General features: G+C 49.0%; 1 protein-coding gene across 1 annotated transcript in view; it reads right to left on the reverse strand.

Moving 5' to 3' along the window:
- The window catches only part of LB (lipopolysaccharide binding protein), a 31,967-nt gene extending 21,189 nt beyond the window's left edge, over positions 1 to 10,778 (reverse strand). Inside the window, exons 1-5 of the mRNA XM_071079338.1 lie at positions 10,610 to 10,778; positions 7,271 to 7,385; positions 5,975 to 6,103; positions 2,241 to 2,396; positions 1,269 to 1,332 (exon numbers count right to left, since the gene is read on the reverse strand). Of these exons, the coding sequence (XP_070935439.1) occupies positions 1,269 to 1,332; positions 2,241 to 2,396; positions 5,975 to 6,103; positions 7,271 to 7,385; positions 10,610 to 10,733 (588 nt within the window). The 5' untranslated portion in view covers positions 10,734 to 10,778. The remainder of the gene's footprint in view (positions 1 to 1,268; positions 1,333 to 2,240; positions 2,397 to 5,974; positions 6,104 to 7,270; positions 7,386 to 10,609) is intronic.
- Between the last annotated feature and the right edge of the window lie 6,864 nt (positions 10,779 to 17,642).

Genomic DNA, 17,642 nt, shown 5'->3' on the forward strand with positions numbered 1-17,642 from the left:
GGTGTGTGTGGGGTGTGTGGTGTGTGGGGGATGTGTGTAGGGGGATGTGGTGTGTTAAGTGTGTGTGGGAGGGTGTGTGTGGGGGGTGTGTGGGGGGTGTGTGGGACGTGTGTGGGGTTGTGGTATGTGAAGGGTGGTGTGTGTGTGGGGTGTGAGTGTGGGGATGTGTGTGTGGGTATGTGTGGGTATGTGGAGGGTGTGGTATGTGGGTGTGTGTGGGGTGTGTGTAGGGGAGTATGTGGCAGGTGTGTGTGGGGGGAGAGTGTCAGGGGGTAGTGTGTAGGGGTGTGTGGTGTATGAGGGGTGTGTGGGGGTGTGTGGTGTGTGGGGTATATGTGCAGGGTGTGTATATGGTGTGTGTATGGGGGTGTTGTGTGGGGTGTGTGTGTAGGATGTGTGTAGTGTGTGGGGGTGGTGTGTGGGGGTGTGTGTGAGGGTGTGTGTATGTACAGTGTGTGTATGGTGTGTGTGTGGTGGAAGGGGGAGTGTGGAGTGTGTGTGTGTGGTGTGTGTGGGGGTGTGGTGTGTGGGGTGTGTGTCTGTAGAGTGTGTGTATGGTGTGTGGTGGGTGGAAGGGGGAGTGTGTAGGGGGTGTGGGGTGTGTGTGTGTTTGTGTGTATTTTTCCCTTTCTTCCTTCATCACTTTCTCCTTTCCCACAGTCATTGCTACAGATACCCTTTGGCTAGTATCTCAGAAATGGGATTTTGGGATGAATGAGTGTTTAGAGGAACTGAAAGTTAACACAACATCTTTTTGATTTAGTTAAAGATGACAAACTCCGAAGATTTCACATATTCTTTTTTAACAGGCCAGTCTGACAGTGTTGCTGCCTCCCCATCCAGGGCTGGTGCCCACGAGCTTGCCCAGTTCCCACCTGACCCACGCCCTCGCTGAGCTTTCCTGCCTGGTCTCCTGCAGGCACCTGAGGAATGGTTTCCTTTGGGACCTTGGTGGAATGCAGGGCAGTGTGGGACACTGAGCAAGGCTGAGCAGAGAGAGGGGCTGGAGTCTCTGCTTAGCCCCTGCTGTTTAACTCTTGGCCAAGAAGTTGACCATTTTCTGCCCTGACTGAATGGACTTGGAGCTTTGCCCCCAGCGTGCCCCACAACAGCTCCATGACCTGGGCAAATGATTTGTCCTCCCTCAGCCTTGGGCCTAAGTACATCCAAACCAGCCCCCATGGCCTGGTCCAGGGCCAGCGGTCAGTGAGGTCTTCCATTCAGCCCTCGCCAAGCTCGGGGGAGGCCAGAAGCTTGGACCTTCTTACCCTGCTCTTCAGTACTTTCTGGAACTTGGATTCGATCTGGTTGTGGAAGAGATTCAACAGCCACCTGCGGAGAGAAGCACAGCCTGCCACTGAACTTGGGGACAGCCGGGTTCCTGGGAAAGCTGGGCCCGGGTCCCTGGCCAGGCCAGTCCACAAAGGGAGCCCTCTCCACCCCCTCCTGGCGCCCTGCTGTGTCCCAGTACATCCAGCCTGATTCGGTGTGTCTGGCTTCCCAGCGCCTGTGGCACCCCAATCATCGCATGATCACATTCAGTAGATTTGGGGAAGCGGCTTGAGAATCCACATTTTTCTCTTCTTTTTTGGGAGGGGGCGAGGGACAGGATCTCACTCTGTCACCCAGGCTGGAGTGCAGTGGCACAGTCTCAGCTCACTGTGACCTCTGTCGCCTGGCCTCAAGCCATCCTCCCAACTCAGCCCCTGAAGTAGCTGAGACTACAGGCATGTGCCATCACGTCTGGCTAATGTTTGTATTTTTTGTGGAGACAGGTGTTACCATGTTGCCCAGGCTGGTCTTGAATTCCTGAGCTCAAGTGATTTTCTGCCTTGGCCTCTCAAATTGCTAGGATTACAGGCGTGAGCCACCACACCTGGTCACACTTTTCTAATCAAGGAAACGGAGACTAGAAGAGATGAAATGACTCGTCCAAAGACTTGTATATTTTTTGCAAACTCTCCTTTAACCAAAGTTTCTGTGTTCCTCCAATAGCCAGATTGGAAATAAACTTCCAAATAAACTTCCAAATAAATGGAAGTTTATTTTTTTAATGACAATGATGCACCAATATTCCTGGCTTGAGTCTGTTCATCTCAACATTGTTCCCCAGAGAATGATCTTCAAGTGCCTGTGCAAGCCACCTGGATCATTACAATTATCAGAGGTCAGGCTGAGCGCCGCATCGGCCAGGAGCTGCAACCAGGAGTCCAGCTGGCAGTGCTCCGATGGAGACCTACCCCAAGTCTCCCGACATGTCCACCTCCACGTCATCGATGTCGCTGCTGCAGCTGGAGGCAGTAACTGTGGGCCTCCCTGAGGACTCGCTGCCCAACAGAAGGTTGACTGAAATGCTGATGCCCTTGACACTCACATCAAAAGAGCCTTGTAGTTTCCTGGAGGAGATAAGAGAAGCCACGATTGGTTCCTAGACCAGGGTCTGCCACCATTTGTGGGGAAAATAGAAGTCTCAGTTCTTACCTCCAAATAGATGGAACTGAGCAGAGATTTAAGAATAACAAATACAGCCATAAAAGATCTAGAAGAAAACCCGGATCCAGTATTTACAGTCAGGGCTGGACGAAGGCCTTTCTAGGCAAGATCCAAGACTCATAAGCCATAAAGGAAATCCTTAATAAACTTGTCGGCATAGAAAACTAAAACTTCAGTGGACCAAAAAAATGCCATATGTAAAGTAAAAAACAAAATTGCAGTATGAGACATCCAAAGAGCCAATTTCCTTAATATATGAGCTAATTTCCTTAATATACAAAGAGCAAGCCAATACAAATTAACAAGGAAAGGAAAAACAACTCAAAAGGAAAAAAAAGATATGAACAGGAAATGCAGTGTAAAATAAGCATATAAAAGTCATTAAAAATGAAAATAGCAATGACACCAGTTCTCACCTATCAGATTCAAAACAACTTTTGAAGTTTTAATACCCAATGCTATTGAATGTACGAGTAAACAGAAGTCCCAGACACTGTGGCTGGGAGAGCACATTGGCTCAAGCTTTCTGAAACACAAATCAGTGAGATCGCTCCTCGTTCTAACACACATACTCTTTGGCCCAGTAATTTAACTTCTAAGCCTTTATCCTCTGGCTCTTCCTGCCAAGATATATGTGAGGTGTGGGACAGCTCACTGAAGCATCATGGGCAGTAGAAAAAAAAAAAAAGGAAGCAACCGACATGTCCACCAGCAGCGACAGGTTGAATAAGTTGTAGGCACCCATGTTATGCAGACTTTGAAAACAATGGGTCAAAATGTGGTCTATTCCAGGGGTCTCCAACCCCAATGGTGGTTGTCTGGAGCTGGGGGAAGGGAAATGGGGAATGATTGTTTAATGGGTAAGGAGTTTTCTCTTGGGATGATGAAAATGTTTTGGAGTTAGATAGGGGTGGATGTTGCACAATATTGTGAATGTAATAAATGCCACTGAAGGTATACTTTCAAATAATCAATTTTATGTTCTGTGAATTTCATATCAATTTTTAAAAGCACATTCAAAAAAGTGAAAAAAAAATGAGGTAGATCATCATATGCCCATATAAAGAGATATTTAAGATATTTCACTGACAAAAGACAGGGTAGGAGAGTGTGGCCGGTTCCTTTCATGGAACTAGAAAGAATGTGCATGTGTAGGTGACATATAAACCGGGCATCTTTCTAAAGCAATAGAATGTGAGCCACACATGTAATTTTAAATTTTCCAGAAGATACATTAAAAAGATAAAAAGAAAGAGCTGAGATTGGTTTTAGTAATACATGGTATCATTTCAACATGTAATCAGTATAAACATTATTAATGAGATTTATTTATTTATTTATTTATTTATTTTGAGACAGGGTCTCATTCTCTTGCCCAGACTGGAGTGCAGTGGCGTGATCTTGGCTCACCACAACCTCCGCCTCCCAGGCTAAAGCGATTCTCCTGCCTCATCCTCCCAAGTAGCTGAGATTACAGGTGTGCACAGCTATGTCCAGCTAATTTTTGTATTTTTAGTAGAGATGGGGTTTCACCATGTTGACCAGTGTGGTCTCGAACTCCTGACCTCCAATGATCCACCTGCCTCAGCCTCCCAAAGTCCTGGGATTACAGGCATGAGCCACCACGCTCGGCCAGTGTTTTTGTTGTTGTTGTTGTTGTGTTGTTGTTTTGTTTTTTTAAATACTAAATCTTCAAATCCAGTGTTGCATACTTAGAGTAGATCTCAACCTGTACCAGGCACTTTTCAAGTACTCAGTAAAGGCATGGCAGGTGGCTACTATTTTGGGCAGTGCAGATCTGAAGTATGAATATGGCCATGTCACCCATATTTGGGCTGCTCCTTCTGTTATGGGCTGCTCTGTGTCACCACCTGCCTCCCAAATTCAAATGTTGAAGCTCTGATCCCCAGTACCTGAGAATGTCACAGTATTTGCAGATAGGCCCCTTGAAGAGGTGATTACATTTAAATGAGCCCATTAGGGTGGGCCCTAATCCAATCTGCCTAGTGTCTTTATAAAAAGAGATTAGGGCCGGGCGCGGTGGCTCAAGCCTGTAATCCCAGCACTTTGGGAGGCCGAGACGGGTGGATCACGAGGTCAGGAGATCGAGACCATCCTGGCTAACACGGTGAAACCCCGTCTCTACTAAAAAAAAAATACAAAAAACTAGCCGGGCGAGGTGGTGGGCGCCTGTAGTCCCAGCTACTTGGGAGGCTGAGGCAGGAGAATGGCGTAAACCCGGGAGGCGGAGCTTGCAGTGAGCTGAGATCCAGCCACTGCACTCCAGCCTGGGTGACAGAGCGAGACTCCGTCTCAAAAAAAAAAGAGATTAGGACATACAGAGAGAAATGGGGTTTCTTTTCTCTTTTTTTCTTTTTTTGTTTTTTAAGAGATGAAGTCTAGCTCTGTCCCCCAGGCTGGAGTGCAGTGGCGTGATCTCAGCTCACTGCAACCTCTGCCTCCAGGGTTCAAAGGATTCTTCTGTCTCAGCCTCCTGAGTAATTGAATTGGGATTACAGGTACCTGCCACCACACCTGGCTAGTTTTTAAATTTTTAATTTATTTTTTATTTTTAGTAGAGACTGAGTTTCGCCATGTTGGCCAGGCTGGTCTCGAACTCCTGACCTCAAGTGATCTTCCCACCTTAGCCTTCCAAAGTGCTGGGATTACACGGGTGAGCCAATGTGCATGGCCTCAGAAATGGGATTTCTTAAGCACAAAGGGAAGACCACGTGAGGACAATTGCCAAAGGGCAACCATCTGCAAGCCAAGGAGAGTGGCCTCAGAAGAAACCAGGCCTGCCAAAACCTTGACCTTGGCCCCCAGCCTCCAGAACTGTGAGAAAACACATTTCTGCTTAAGCCACCCGGTCTATGTGTGTTATGGCAGCCCTAGCACACGAATACCCTTCCATCCAAGTGCCTCTGAGGTCAGAGATCTGTTCAAAGTGCCTGAGAGCCAGAGCCCCTGGAAGCAGCCTTTGGCCAATGACAAACAGGAGGAAGGGGTGACAGGGTGGGGCTGGAGTAACTCAGAGGCGTGTTCTCCGCTGTCCCCGTCCCCCAGCTAGACAGAGCTTCACTTGCCCACCAGGTTGACTTCCTTCCCTTCCCTTCCTCACTTCCCCTGTGGATTTCCTCAGATCACTTCCAGGATAAAGTATTGCACTGGAATTCTTGCCCTAAGGTCTGCTTCTGTGGGAAGCAAACCAAGGAGACATGATATTATCGCACTTAGCCCTCCCGTGACTCCATCAAGGAAGCAGGCCTGTCCCCCTTGGGAGATGAGGAAGTAGAGACTCAGAGAGGGAAAGACACTCATATCCAAGAGCCAGGACTCAATCCCCAGGCCACCTCTGGGCTTGGACTCCATCTGTCCACCACGTGGCCTTTCTGATGAGCTAGGAACACCTTGGACCTAAGAAGGATGGGGCGAAGGCCAAGGCCAAGAGCTCCAGGGCCTGGGAGCAGGGCCAACTTACAAGAATGACTTGCGCACCTTCCACCTGCCCTGGACCCGGATGAAGGAGTCGGAGATGCTGAGACTCAGGCCCTGGCTGGGGACAGGCCTCAGTGCAGAGTGACGCAGCTCACAGCTGTGGATATTCAGGCTGAAGGGAGAGACACGGAAGTTGTTGTCAGCCCTGGGCCTGGACCCAGCCTCACCAGGGACCTTGCTCCCACCTTTGCAGGCCTCCCCTCTCCACAGTGGGGACTAGACCAGCAGGATCTGCTCCAGGTGAGCACCAGGTGTGTCCCAGGCACCGACCATGTGTCCATGCTAAGCACATTATATTCTTCATGCCATCTGGGCCACACTGAGGGGGTCAGGACTGTTCTTGTTTCCTTTCCACAGAAGGGGAAATAGAACCTCGAGGAAGGGATGCAATTACCCGCAGTTTTGCAGTCAGCATCAGAAACCATGAATCTAATGACCCCAGGTGGCATCCTCAGGAGGTCCATAGACATATCTCTTTGGGTTCGCAGCTCCTGCTAACCCACCCCTCTCCCAATACATCCAGCTAGGCGGGAAACAGATTCAGGGAATATGGTGGCAGCCTTAAGAGAAGACCCAAAAGGGTCAGCAAGGTTGCCAACAGTGAGAAAAGAATGGTCAAGTTCTATTTTATTTGCCTGGCACATAGTAGGTGCTCAATAGATGTTTGCTGATGGACTGAATAAAAGAAGGCAGGAATGAAGGAAACACTCAATAGCAGTGAGCGGGGAGGGGTACAATGTGCTACGGGCCTGATTGTACTTTCTTCACTGCCCAGCCCTCGAAAAGCAGTTGACGCCATTTTAAAGTATCAACTGCTCAAGTCTAGTGATCTTTTGAAGTCTTGGCTCAAATGCCATCTTCTCTGGGAAGCCTTCCCTGACTCCCCCAAGTACAAACTTCAGCTCTAACCATTGGGCTACTAGATTTAAAGTGTAAGGTCTATCTTCTCTTCCAAACTATATCCAGTGGCCAGATTGGATCTTGGATTAGCACTCTGAAGGAGGAAGCAGATAAACCCCATTTTACAGGTAAGGAAACTGAGGCTCAGGTCACACAGCCAGATATTAAGGTCTTCCTTAATATTTGCTGCATGAATGAGTGGAGGAGCTCAATTCCTTCCCAGAATTTCCTTCTGAACTCTTCAGGGAACTATCCCACTGTCTGCCCCAAAGAGGTCCCTCCGCAGCCCAATCCTGAGGCTCTCTCTTCCTCACTCTCCAATTCGCCCTCACAGCCAGCTCCAGCCACCTCAGAGCCCCAGCAGAAGGGAGAGCCCCACCTGCGGAACTCATAGCTCCCACGGCCGGCGTGGGGGATCCTGACGTCCCCGGTGAAGTCAGGCAGCGTGATCCTGAGCAGCTCACTCTGCAGAGCCAATAGCCCCTCCTGGGCCGCTGTGGACAGGAAATAGCTGGGAGTCAGCTTGATCGGCCTGCCTCCTCCCCTGCTCTAAACCCTACGGTGGCTCCCACCTGCCCTGAAGAGAGAGGTCAACATCGTTATTAGCATTAAGTACACTGACAGGATATGAGCCCCTCTGTGTGCCAGGTAGCATGAGGGACATTCAGAGGCGTCCCTGCATTTCTGTGGCATTGTTAGGTTCATACCCATTTTACTGACAAGGAAATGGAATGCCTTTGCCAACAACTCCCTGAAGGCAAAAGTGCGGTGCACTTGGACAGGTGGTCCTCCTTCTTGTCCTCCATGGCATCTGGTCTGTGTAGAAGAAATTGGAAGGATTTGGGGGCTAGAGAAAGCGGGCATCTTTCTAGCTGGGTGACTTTGACAAAGTCCCCAAACAACCTTCACTTTGTTCATCTGTCAAAGAGCAATGACAACAATACATTTGCTGGGCGTGGTGGCTCACGCTTGTAATCCCAGCACTTTGGGAGGCTGAGGCAGGGGGATCACCTGAGGTCAGGAGTTCGAGACCAGCCCGGTCAATATGGTGAAACTCCATCTCTACTAAAAAATACAAAAATCAGCCTGGTGTGGTGGCACACGCCTGTAGTCCCAGCTACTCGGGAGGCTGAGGCAGGAGAATCGCTTGAACCCAGGAGGCAGAGATTGCAGTGAGCCGAGATCGCACCACTGCACTCCAGTCTGGGCGACAGAGTGAGACTCCACCTCAAACAAAACAAAACAAAACAAAACTTTCCTCATTGGGTTGGCATCGAAACTGCAAAGCAAGAAGAGGGCTGGGAGGATAACAAGCATTCCTAACTTGTGCCTGGCATACAGCAGGCACTCAGTAAATGCCTGGAACAGTAAACAGGGTTTATATTATTAAAAATATGGAAAGGGGCCGGGTGTAGTGGCTCACGCCTGTAATCCCAGGACTTTGGGAGGCTGAGGCAGGCAGATCATCGAGACCATCCTGGCCCACATGGTGAAACCCTGTCTCTATTAAAAATACAAAAATTATCTGGGTGTGGTGGCTCGTGCCTGTAATTCCAGCTACTCGGGAGGCTGAGACAGGATAATCACTTGAACCAGGGAGTTGGAGGTTGCAGTGAGCTGAGATTGTGCCATTGTACTCCAGCCTGGTGACAGAGTGAGATCCCGTTTCAAAAAAAATAAATAAATAAAAATAAATAAATAAAAAATAAAAATAAAAAAGGAAAGGACTAAAATGCCCAACCTCAGAGGACAGGTTACATAAACATGCTGTGTGTGCACAGTGCAAAGGAACAAAAGACAAACTCTCCTGATTTACGGTTTCAATGCAAGTAGCAGTTACCAGGTCCCACTGTTCCCAGATCTGAGGGACCCAGGTTTCTGCCCCCAAGGCAGGCATGGGTTCGCAGATGACCAGCGGCCTCCCCTTTCACCTCTTTCCAATTTGCTCTTCTCCCTCTAGCAAACGCCCATGTTGGAGTCCCTCCGCCTGGAACACTACCCCTTGTCCCTGGCTAATTCCCACTGTCTTTTCCATTTTACTTTATCCTGGAATCCTTCCCTGATTTCCCTCTCCCTGCCTCGAGCCACTCTGGGCTCCCAACAACCCTACTTAAGGGAATGTTGTTATCTCATTTAATAGGTAAGGCAATTCAGGCTCTAGGAATGTGAGAAGACAGGTGGTCAGTGCCTGTCCATATCCTTGAGTCTTTCCAGTAAGTGACAGTTGACTCCCAGCTGCCAGTGTCTGCCTCCCTGAGCCTGTATGTCCTGAGGCTCTTTGTCCTGGACCTGCAGAAAGCAGGTACATGCAACAGAAGTGCTGGGGCGCTGACAAACCCCCGGCCCAGAAACCCTCAATTAATCACTGTGGTGTATAAATATCCCAGTTCCCTTGCCACCTGGATAGTCTGGAGGCTTTGTTTCAACATTTTAAAAGAAATATTCCTACTTTTGCTCATTCTTTGTTTTATTTTTATTTATTTATATTTTTGAGACGGTCTCCCTCTGTTGCCCAGGCTGCAACGCAGTAGCATGATCTCGGCTCACCACAACCTCTGCCTCCCAGGTTCAAGCGATTCTCCTGCCTCAGCCTCCCAAGTAGCTGGGATTACAGGTGCCCGTCACCATGACTGGCTAATTTTTGTATTTTTAGTAGAGGCGAGGTTTCACCATGTTGGCCAGGCTTGCCTTGAACTCCTGGCCTCAAGCTATTCACCCACCTCGGCCTCCCAAAGTGTTGGGATTATAGGTGTGAGCCACTGCGCCTGGCCTGCCCATTCTTTAAAACTGAGGAATAATATACATAAAGTACCTAACGGGCACAAATTTTAAAGGTATCGCTAAATAATTTTTAATGTTTATTTTGTTTATTTTATTTTTTTTTTTGAGACGGAGTCTCGCTCTGTCGCCCAGGCTGGAGTGTAGTGGCGCAATCTCAGCTCACTGCAAGCTCCACCTCCTGGGTTCACGCCATTCTCCTGCCTCAGCCTCCCGAGTAGCTGGGACTACAGGTGCCCACCACCACGCCTGGCTGATTTATTTTTATTTTTATTTTTAGTAGAGATGGGGTTTCACTGTATTAGTCAGGATGGTCTTGATCTCCTGACCTTGTGATCTGCCCGCCTCGGCCTCCCAAAGTGCTGGGATTACAGGTGTGAACCACCATGCCCGGCTTTTAATGTTTATACAGCCCTGTGATCACCACCTGGATCAAGATATGGCACCTTCTAGTACCTCGGCAGGCTCCCCTTCCTCATGCCCTTCAGGGTCTCTGCCTGCTTCTAGAGGTGACCACAATTCTGACTTCTAGTTCAGAGGCATGTGTTTCCAAACTTTACGCAGAATTTTCCCAGCTGGGTGGTTCCCATCGTCAGAGGTGGTGGCTGGTTTAATCGCACACTCTCTCCTGGCTGCCCTCCCTTCCTCATCTTACTACCGATTCCCTACAGTGTTTCCTGGGATCATTTCCCAAATCAACCACTTGCACGCAAGGCTGTGTTCTGTTGGCTGGTGGTGGACAAATACCACAAATAACGTGCCCAGGGCACTCAGCTGGTGGGCGGTGAGGCCAGAATCGGAGCCAGAGCTGCCTGACCCAGAAGGTGGCACTGCCCCAGTGAGAGGGTCTGGTCTGTGTCCCCACTCCCTGTCCCCACTGTACGCAGAGCAGCCTGGGGCCTGGGTTTGCCAAGTCCAGCCAGCAGACGTGGCTTCTTACCATACTCCAGTCCCTTGTCGGTGATCCTGGCGACCAGGCCGGGGTTGGCACCCAGAGCCTCTGGGGTGGACGTGAGCAGCAATGCCAGCAGTATGGACGGCAGGGCCCCGGCCAAGGCCCCCATCCTAGATTCCCAGTGCAGTGGGCTGGGACTGTCCCAGCTGTGGACTGGGCCCAGGTCCCTTAAGTGGCCAAGGTCCGATGGCTGGGGGCAGTTCCTGAGGGTGGGTGGGCTCCTGGGAGCGGGAAGGGGAGGCACAGGGACTGGAACCTGCTTGCGACATCACTGAAGTCATAAGGTCATACTTAGAAGCCAGTTTTCACTGCCCAGATCAGTGGATGAGGAAGCCTGGCTTCTATGATCATCCCTGTCCACCCTCCCCACGGAAAGACCCACATTCATCACCATTCGTCTTGCCTCATCTCAGCCAGTCTCTTAAGAGCTCGGCTAGGAAGGCTTGGTTTTGCAGATGAGGAAACTGAGGCTCAAAGAAGCCACATAGTCCCCTTAAGATCTTACACCCAGCAGACGGCAGGGTTGAGAGTGAAGCCACGTCTGGCGCCATCCAAACTCTCTCTCTTTTTTTTTTTTTAAATATACCGGCTCTGTTTATTTAAAAAATAAATGTTTTCCCCCATGGGAAAAAGCCTCTCTCAAACCTTGCTGGTGATAAAATTTTCTGGAAGGCAATTGGCAAATGTTTAAACAGCTACATGCCCTGTGACCCAGGAATTCAATTTCAGGGACTTGCCCCTAAGCACATAATTGCGTCAGTGTGCCAGTAAATCACTGCTCTAAGATACCATTGCTATGCTGTGTGAAACAGGAGAAGTGAGACCCAACCTCATGTATCCCACAGAAGGTCATTGGTTAAATGAATTATGACACACACTTTAAAGTGAGGCTGCAGAGATAAAGGTATTTCTTGGCAAGGAAAGGGGTCTCATGAGGCATCCGTTTCCCATGGCACCATAGAGTAAGGTTCTATTTTGGGGGGGTTCAAAATAGGCTTCCATATTCAACAATCTGGAAAATATTTAGAAAGGAGTCATGAGGCCTTGTCTCTGGTTAGGGGGTAGAATTATAAGTGTTAAAAAAAAAGGTTTTGCTTGTTGATATGTAAATATTTTTTTCTTTTTTCATTTTTTGAGACAAAGTCTACTCTGTTGCTCAGGCAGAAGTGCAGTGGCACGATCATCGCTCGCTGCAACTTCAACTTTCTGGGCTCAAGTGATCCTCCCACCACAGCCCCCTGAGTAGCTGGCACTACAGGCGTGAGCCACCATGTCCAGCTAATTTTTTGTATTTTAGTAGAGACGAGGTCTTGCTATGTTGCCCAGGCTGGTGTTGAACTCCTGAGCTCAAGTGAGCCTCCTGCTTGGCCTTCCAAAATACGGGTATTATAGACTTGGGCCACCATGCCCAGCCTCTAAAATTTTTATTTTCTTGGGGGTATGGTCCCTGGCATATATTTGTCGTAAGTAAAGATAGTAAAATTTCATTCTGGAAAACAAAATTTATAGTATGGACTGTGCTTAATTTTTAGAGTTTTGCCCCAGCCCTGCTTACATTTGGGAGTTCTGCTCTGCCCTCACCCCCAGGGAGCCTTCCCTGACCACTCCCATGCTTTTCTGGATTCTAGAAAGGGTTTCCCCTGAGGTCCCAGAACCCTTCGCACTTTCCCCACCACAGCATGAACCACTCTGCTTTTTGGTAATTGTGGTCCTTTAAAAATATGCCCACGAATTGTTTGATACTCCTTCCATCAAAAGACAGTGTTTCTGTCCCCTTCCCTTGAAATTGGGCAGGTCTTCATGATGGCCTCAACCAATCGAATGTGCTGGGATTAACAGGGTGAGTCCCAATAGGTCACAAACAGCACAGGCAGGCACTGAGGTTAAGATCAGGACATCCCACATTAAGCCCAGGGAACCCCACAGTCCAGGCCTCTCTGTTCCTCTGTACCGCGTTGCTCCCGTCACTGGGGCTGAGGTTTATTGGGGTCCTCTTCTGTCCTTCCCCCCAGCCCCCACCCCACCAGTCTGGTGGCTCCTTGCAGGCAGGGCTGAGTCTTCCATTTCCTGAGATCCTTGCAGCACCTGGCAGGAATTGAAAAGAAACTGATATTTATTGAGCACCTACTATGTGCAGGTGCTCTGCTGGTTAAGCTGCACGTCTCCTCTCATCTCTGCATCAGCAACCCCAGGTGCATATTTTAGTCTTGTCTTGAGATGAAGAAACTGAGGTTTAGCAGGGTGAAGTGATGTAGGCCGCAGTCACTCAGCAGGAATTTAAGACCAGGTCTGCGGGATGCCATTCCAAAACGCTGGTCAGGGCAGGCTTCTCTTGGGAGGCAATAAGCTGAGCAGAGGCCTCAGGGTGAGGAGCCAGCCTTTGGGAGGCTTTGGAGCAGGGAAGGGCTCACAGGTGCATCCCCAGTGTGCCTAGGGGCTTTTGCTTCCTGGACCTCAGCCTGCCCAGGAGCGGAGGAGAGTGGGGGAGGACATTCTGGAGCATAAGGATCTTATGGGGACATAGATGTCACTCTTCCTCTGGCCGCAGTTTAAGGATGTCCCTGGCTGGGGGTCATTTGCAGGGTTGGGAATTTCCCACAGCAGCAACCTTAGAGCTGCCAAGTGGCCCAGGCCCAGCCTCCACCCCTGCAGGTTCCCACTCCTGGCTAAGGTCCCTGCTGATGGCCCAGGACCCAGCAGAGGCCTCAGGGAGCAGCATGACCCCAGTGCTGGTCAGAACCCCTGGGCCTTTCTCCTACCAGGCTGTCCATCCAATTCCACAAAAGCAACAGCTGCTACCACTCTGGCCACCACTCAGTCTTATTGCAGTGAAATAGGGGCTCTTTTAACGAGGATGTTTATTGTGTTCTTGTGCAGGAGAGGGTCCCCAGAAATGGCAGTGCATCAAATGATGGACAGGCAATCATAAAACTGTCCCTTTGACATAAGTGGCCACGAATGGCGCCGAGAGGGAGAGGAGTTCCCTAACAGATAGTTGACGTCATCTGGAGCCAGCAAACCACAATTCCCTGGTAAGGTCTTAACCATGAGCAGAAGGGCAAATGGAGGAGTCTGACTTGTATATGATCTTTCTCTTGGTGCGACAGACCAGTAAGGGAAAATCGCCCCAAGTGAGCATGCGCACAACCTTAGTAAACACACTGCGCATGCGGCCCCTCCCAAGGGCTGGCAGGTCACTGCGCACGCAGGGGTGACGTAACAGCCCGCCCAAGGAAGGAACCCCAGAACCAAGCCAGTGTATAAAAACCCCGAGCCAAAGGCTGAGCGGGGCACTTGATCTCTCAACTGCACTTTGCTTTTTTTTTTTGAGACGGAGTCTCGCTCTGTCGCCCAGGCAGTGGCCGGATCTCGGCTCACTGCAAGCTCCACCTCCTGGGTTCACGCCATTCTCCTGCCTCAGCCTCCCGAGTAGCTGGGACTACAGGCGCCCGCTACTTCGCCCGGCTAGTTTTTTTTTTTTTGTATTTTTTAGTAGAGACGGGGTTTCACCGTGTTAGCCAGGATGGTCTCGATCTCCTGACCTCGTGATCCGCCCGTCTCGGCCTCCCAAAGTGCTGGGATTACAGGCTTGAGCCACTGCGCCCAACTTTGCTTCTTTCAACAAACCTTTGCCTCTGCTTTAAAACTTGCCTCCATCTCTCAATTGAATTCTTTCCTCTGAGAAGACAAGGGCTGGCAGTGCTGCGGACTCGCCGCGGATACCATTCTGACTACAAAAGTGTTACCGAAAAGATTTTGAAAAACCCAGAATTTGGAATCCGTAGTGTCTAGAATACTGAGCAGCAAATAGTAGATAATTGCCAAAGGAATAAACAAACCTTAACGTTTATCTTTATGGACTCTGGGGCCAGATGGCCAGGATTTGAATCCTGACTCCCCCACGGGGTGACTTTGGGCACTTTGTGACTCAGTTTCCTCATCTCTAGTTGGGTTCAGCCAGACGGTGGCATGGCAGGAGGCCAGATGTCAGGGTACTTTTCCCTGCTGTCTTCTCTTGATCACAAGTGTGGCAGTTGGCTGTGTCCTTCCTGATAAGCCCTTGTCCGTGGCTCCCATTATCTCCCTGGGCTGGGATACCCAGATGCTTTTCTTTGCTGCTTGAGCCTTAGGGATAACAGTCCCTGGTTGGTTTCCTCAAGCTTGTCCCCCAACTCTAGAAATAGCCACTTTATTCAAATCCCAAGAACCATTGCAGTTGGATTCTCTTTTCCTGCCTGAACCCTGATGGACACAAGTAGCAACACTGTGCGTTTCTTCTGCACTTACTCATCTTTTGTGCAAACGCCTATCTCTTGTAGAGAGCTTTGAATCCTTTAATAGAGTCTGCACAGGTTTTTGTCAAGGCCCTGCTGCTAATGGACTGGGGGACCTGGAACAAACTCCACCCCTCTCTGATCCTCAAGTTTCCCCCAAATGCAGATGAGGGCTGGGGACTAGGACAACTTTTCAGAAACAAAGACGTGCAGGCAAGTCCCCCAGGGATCTTGTTTAAATGCAAATCTTGATCCATCGTGTTCCTCTGGGGGCTAAGCCTCTGCATTTTAACAAGCTCCCTGGTGAGGGTGATGCTGCTGACCATGGATCATGCTTGAAGCTTTGGGAACAAGGGACTAAATGAGCTCTGAGTTCCCTCTGAGCTCAGCAGTTCTCTAACTCTTCACTCTCCTTTTCGATAGTTTTCTATGACGGTGCCCACACTCCTGAGAACACTGAGTCTTGAAAGAGAACGATATTATGAATTCCTGCAGTTCTGAATCTCTGCAGGGTACTTTGGAGTTGGGAGTTTAATATTTATGGCAGCCTCTCCCCAAGCCACATCACCTGCAGATCTGAATGTGTGCCTGTGTGCACACACACACAGGCACACACACATGAGCCCTGAGACATGCAGGCTTACAAAATAAAAGTAGTAATGTCAGTGACGATCCTTTGTGGCTTGAAGGTTGCATGTCTTGAGATACCAGGAGCCCCCCTGGAGCAGGACTGGCCATGTGGATAAACAGCTCCTCACCCCAGAGAGCCCTTGCTTTTACAGATGGGGAAACAGACCTAGAGAGGGAGAACTGGCCCAGGTCACACTGTGAGCCTATTGCTCAACTGGCGGGGATAAACCCAGACTTCTGGCCCGCCAGGGGCTCTGATTCTTGGGGTCAGGCCCATTCAGGCAGACAGCCCTGAATCATACTTTGAGAATCACTGGCATAATGGTTTTGAGTTATGCAGATGTGGGTTGAAATCCCAGATCATTTTAAAAATAAACACTTATTGATCACCTACTATGTGGCAGGTGTTGGGAATACTACCGTAGCAAGCCAGATGGAGTATTTTTTTTTTTTTTTTTTTTTTTGAGACAGAGTCTCACTGCATCACCCAGGCTGGGTGGAGTGCAGTGGCATGATCTCAGCTCACTGCAACCTTTGCCTTCTGGATTCAAGTGATTCTTGTGCCTCAGCCTCCCAAGAAGATGGGACTACAGGTGTCTGTCACCATGCCTGGCTAATTTTTGTATTTTTAGTGGAGACAGGGTTTCGTCATATTCCCCAGGCTGGTCTCGAACTCCTGGGCTCAAGTGATCTGCCTGCCTCAGACTTCCAAAGTGCTGGGATTACAGGCATGAACCACTGCACCTGGTCAGATATAGCCTTTACAGTATAGTAAGAAGAACTGTGTTTATTCAAATTAGAGTAAACTTGGATTACTCTTGTCAACCCCTGTACCGCAGATTTGACATGTATTTGATTCTCATAACAACTTTATGAGGTAAGTAATATTATGATGTTCCCTTTATAGATGAGAAATAGAAAACCTGAGAATTAAGTATACTGCCCAAAGCCACACAGTTGGCAAATAGCAGAGGTGGAATTTAAACCCAAGATATTTGGGATCATGGTTCACAGTCTTAACCATTGTGCCACGACCCTATCAATCATACCTCTGATTCTTCCCAATAACCTCATGCCAAAGAAGAGGGCAAGGTTTTAACTCTCCTTTTCAAAGGAGTAAATAGAGGGCCAGAGAGGTTAAGGAACATTTGCAAAGTCACACAGCTCTTGGGGGGGCGGGCTGGATTTATGTTTGAAACCATTGCCAGGTGACTCCAGAGCCCCGGCTCCAAACAGTTAGCTTAGCAGGCCACACAACTTTTCTAGAGACTCCTCATCTGAAAAAGGAGGGCAATGTGTCTACCTTTAGCAGTTGTCATGAGGATTAAATAGGATAATAAGCCTGAAGAGACAGACCCAGGGCCAGGGCTGCTTATGGCCGCTAGCGGGATATGGCAAAATGATGAAGACAGTGCTTAGTCTTCCTGTGCCCCTTCCCACCTTCTCTCCTTGCATAGGGTACTCCTCCCTCATGTTTATTTAATAAGTCAGCATTTCCAAAAGGACCCCAAGAAGGCAATGCTTATCCCAGAAGGGAAGCTGCTCTGATGGTGAGCTTTTAGGCGGTTTGGAGTGAGCAATTCCTTTTTTTTCCTTCAATTGTTTTTTGCCACTTTGACATACATTTAATATACCATAAAATTAACCCATTTAAAGTGTACCATCCAGAATTTAATTTTAGAACATTTTCAACACCACCCAAAGAAACCCTGAATACACATTTGCAGTCATTTGCAGCAGACAATGCTTAGCCTGAAGGGAGAAGCTGCTCAAATAGTGGTTCTGTAACCAACTTGGCAGAACCTTTGGAGTGTGTTGGCGAATGCTGCTCAAACCCTAACCCCCAAGCAACTGCCTTTTCTCAACCATTAGAGAGAAGTTCCCAGGCACAATGCACCAGTCTTCAGGTCCAAGAAATATTTAGGTTGATGGAAAAGTAATTATGTTTTTTTACCATTAAAAGTAATGGCCAAGACTGGATTCCATGACTCACACCTGTAATCTCAGCACTTTGGGAGGCCAAGGTGGGTGGATCACTTGAGGTCAGGAGTTTGAGACCAGCCTGGCCAACATGGAGAAACCCTGTCTATATTTAAAAATATATATATACAAAA

This window comes from Macaca nemestrina, chromosome 15, assembly GCF_043159975.1.
Source record: "Macaca nemestrina isolate mMacNem1 chromosome 15, mMacNem.hap1, whole genome shotgun sequence".
NCBI classification, from domain to species: domain Eukaryota; kingdom Metazoa; phylum Chordata; class Mammalia; order Primates; family Cercopithecidae; genus Macaca; species Macaca nemestrina.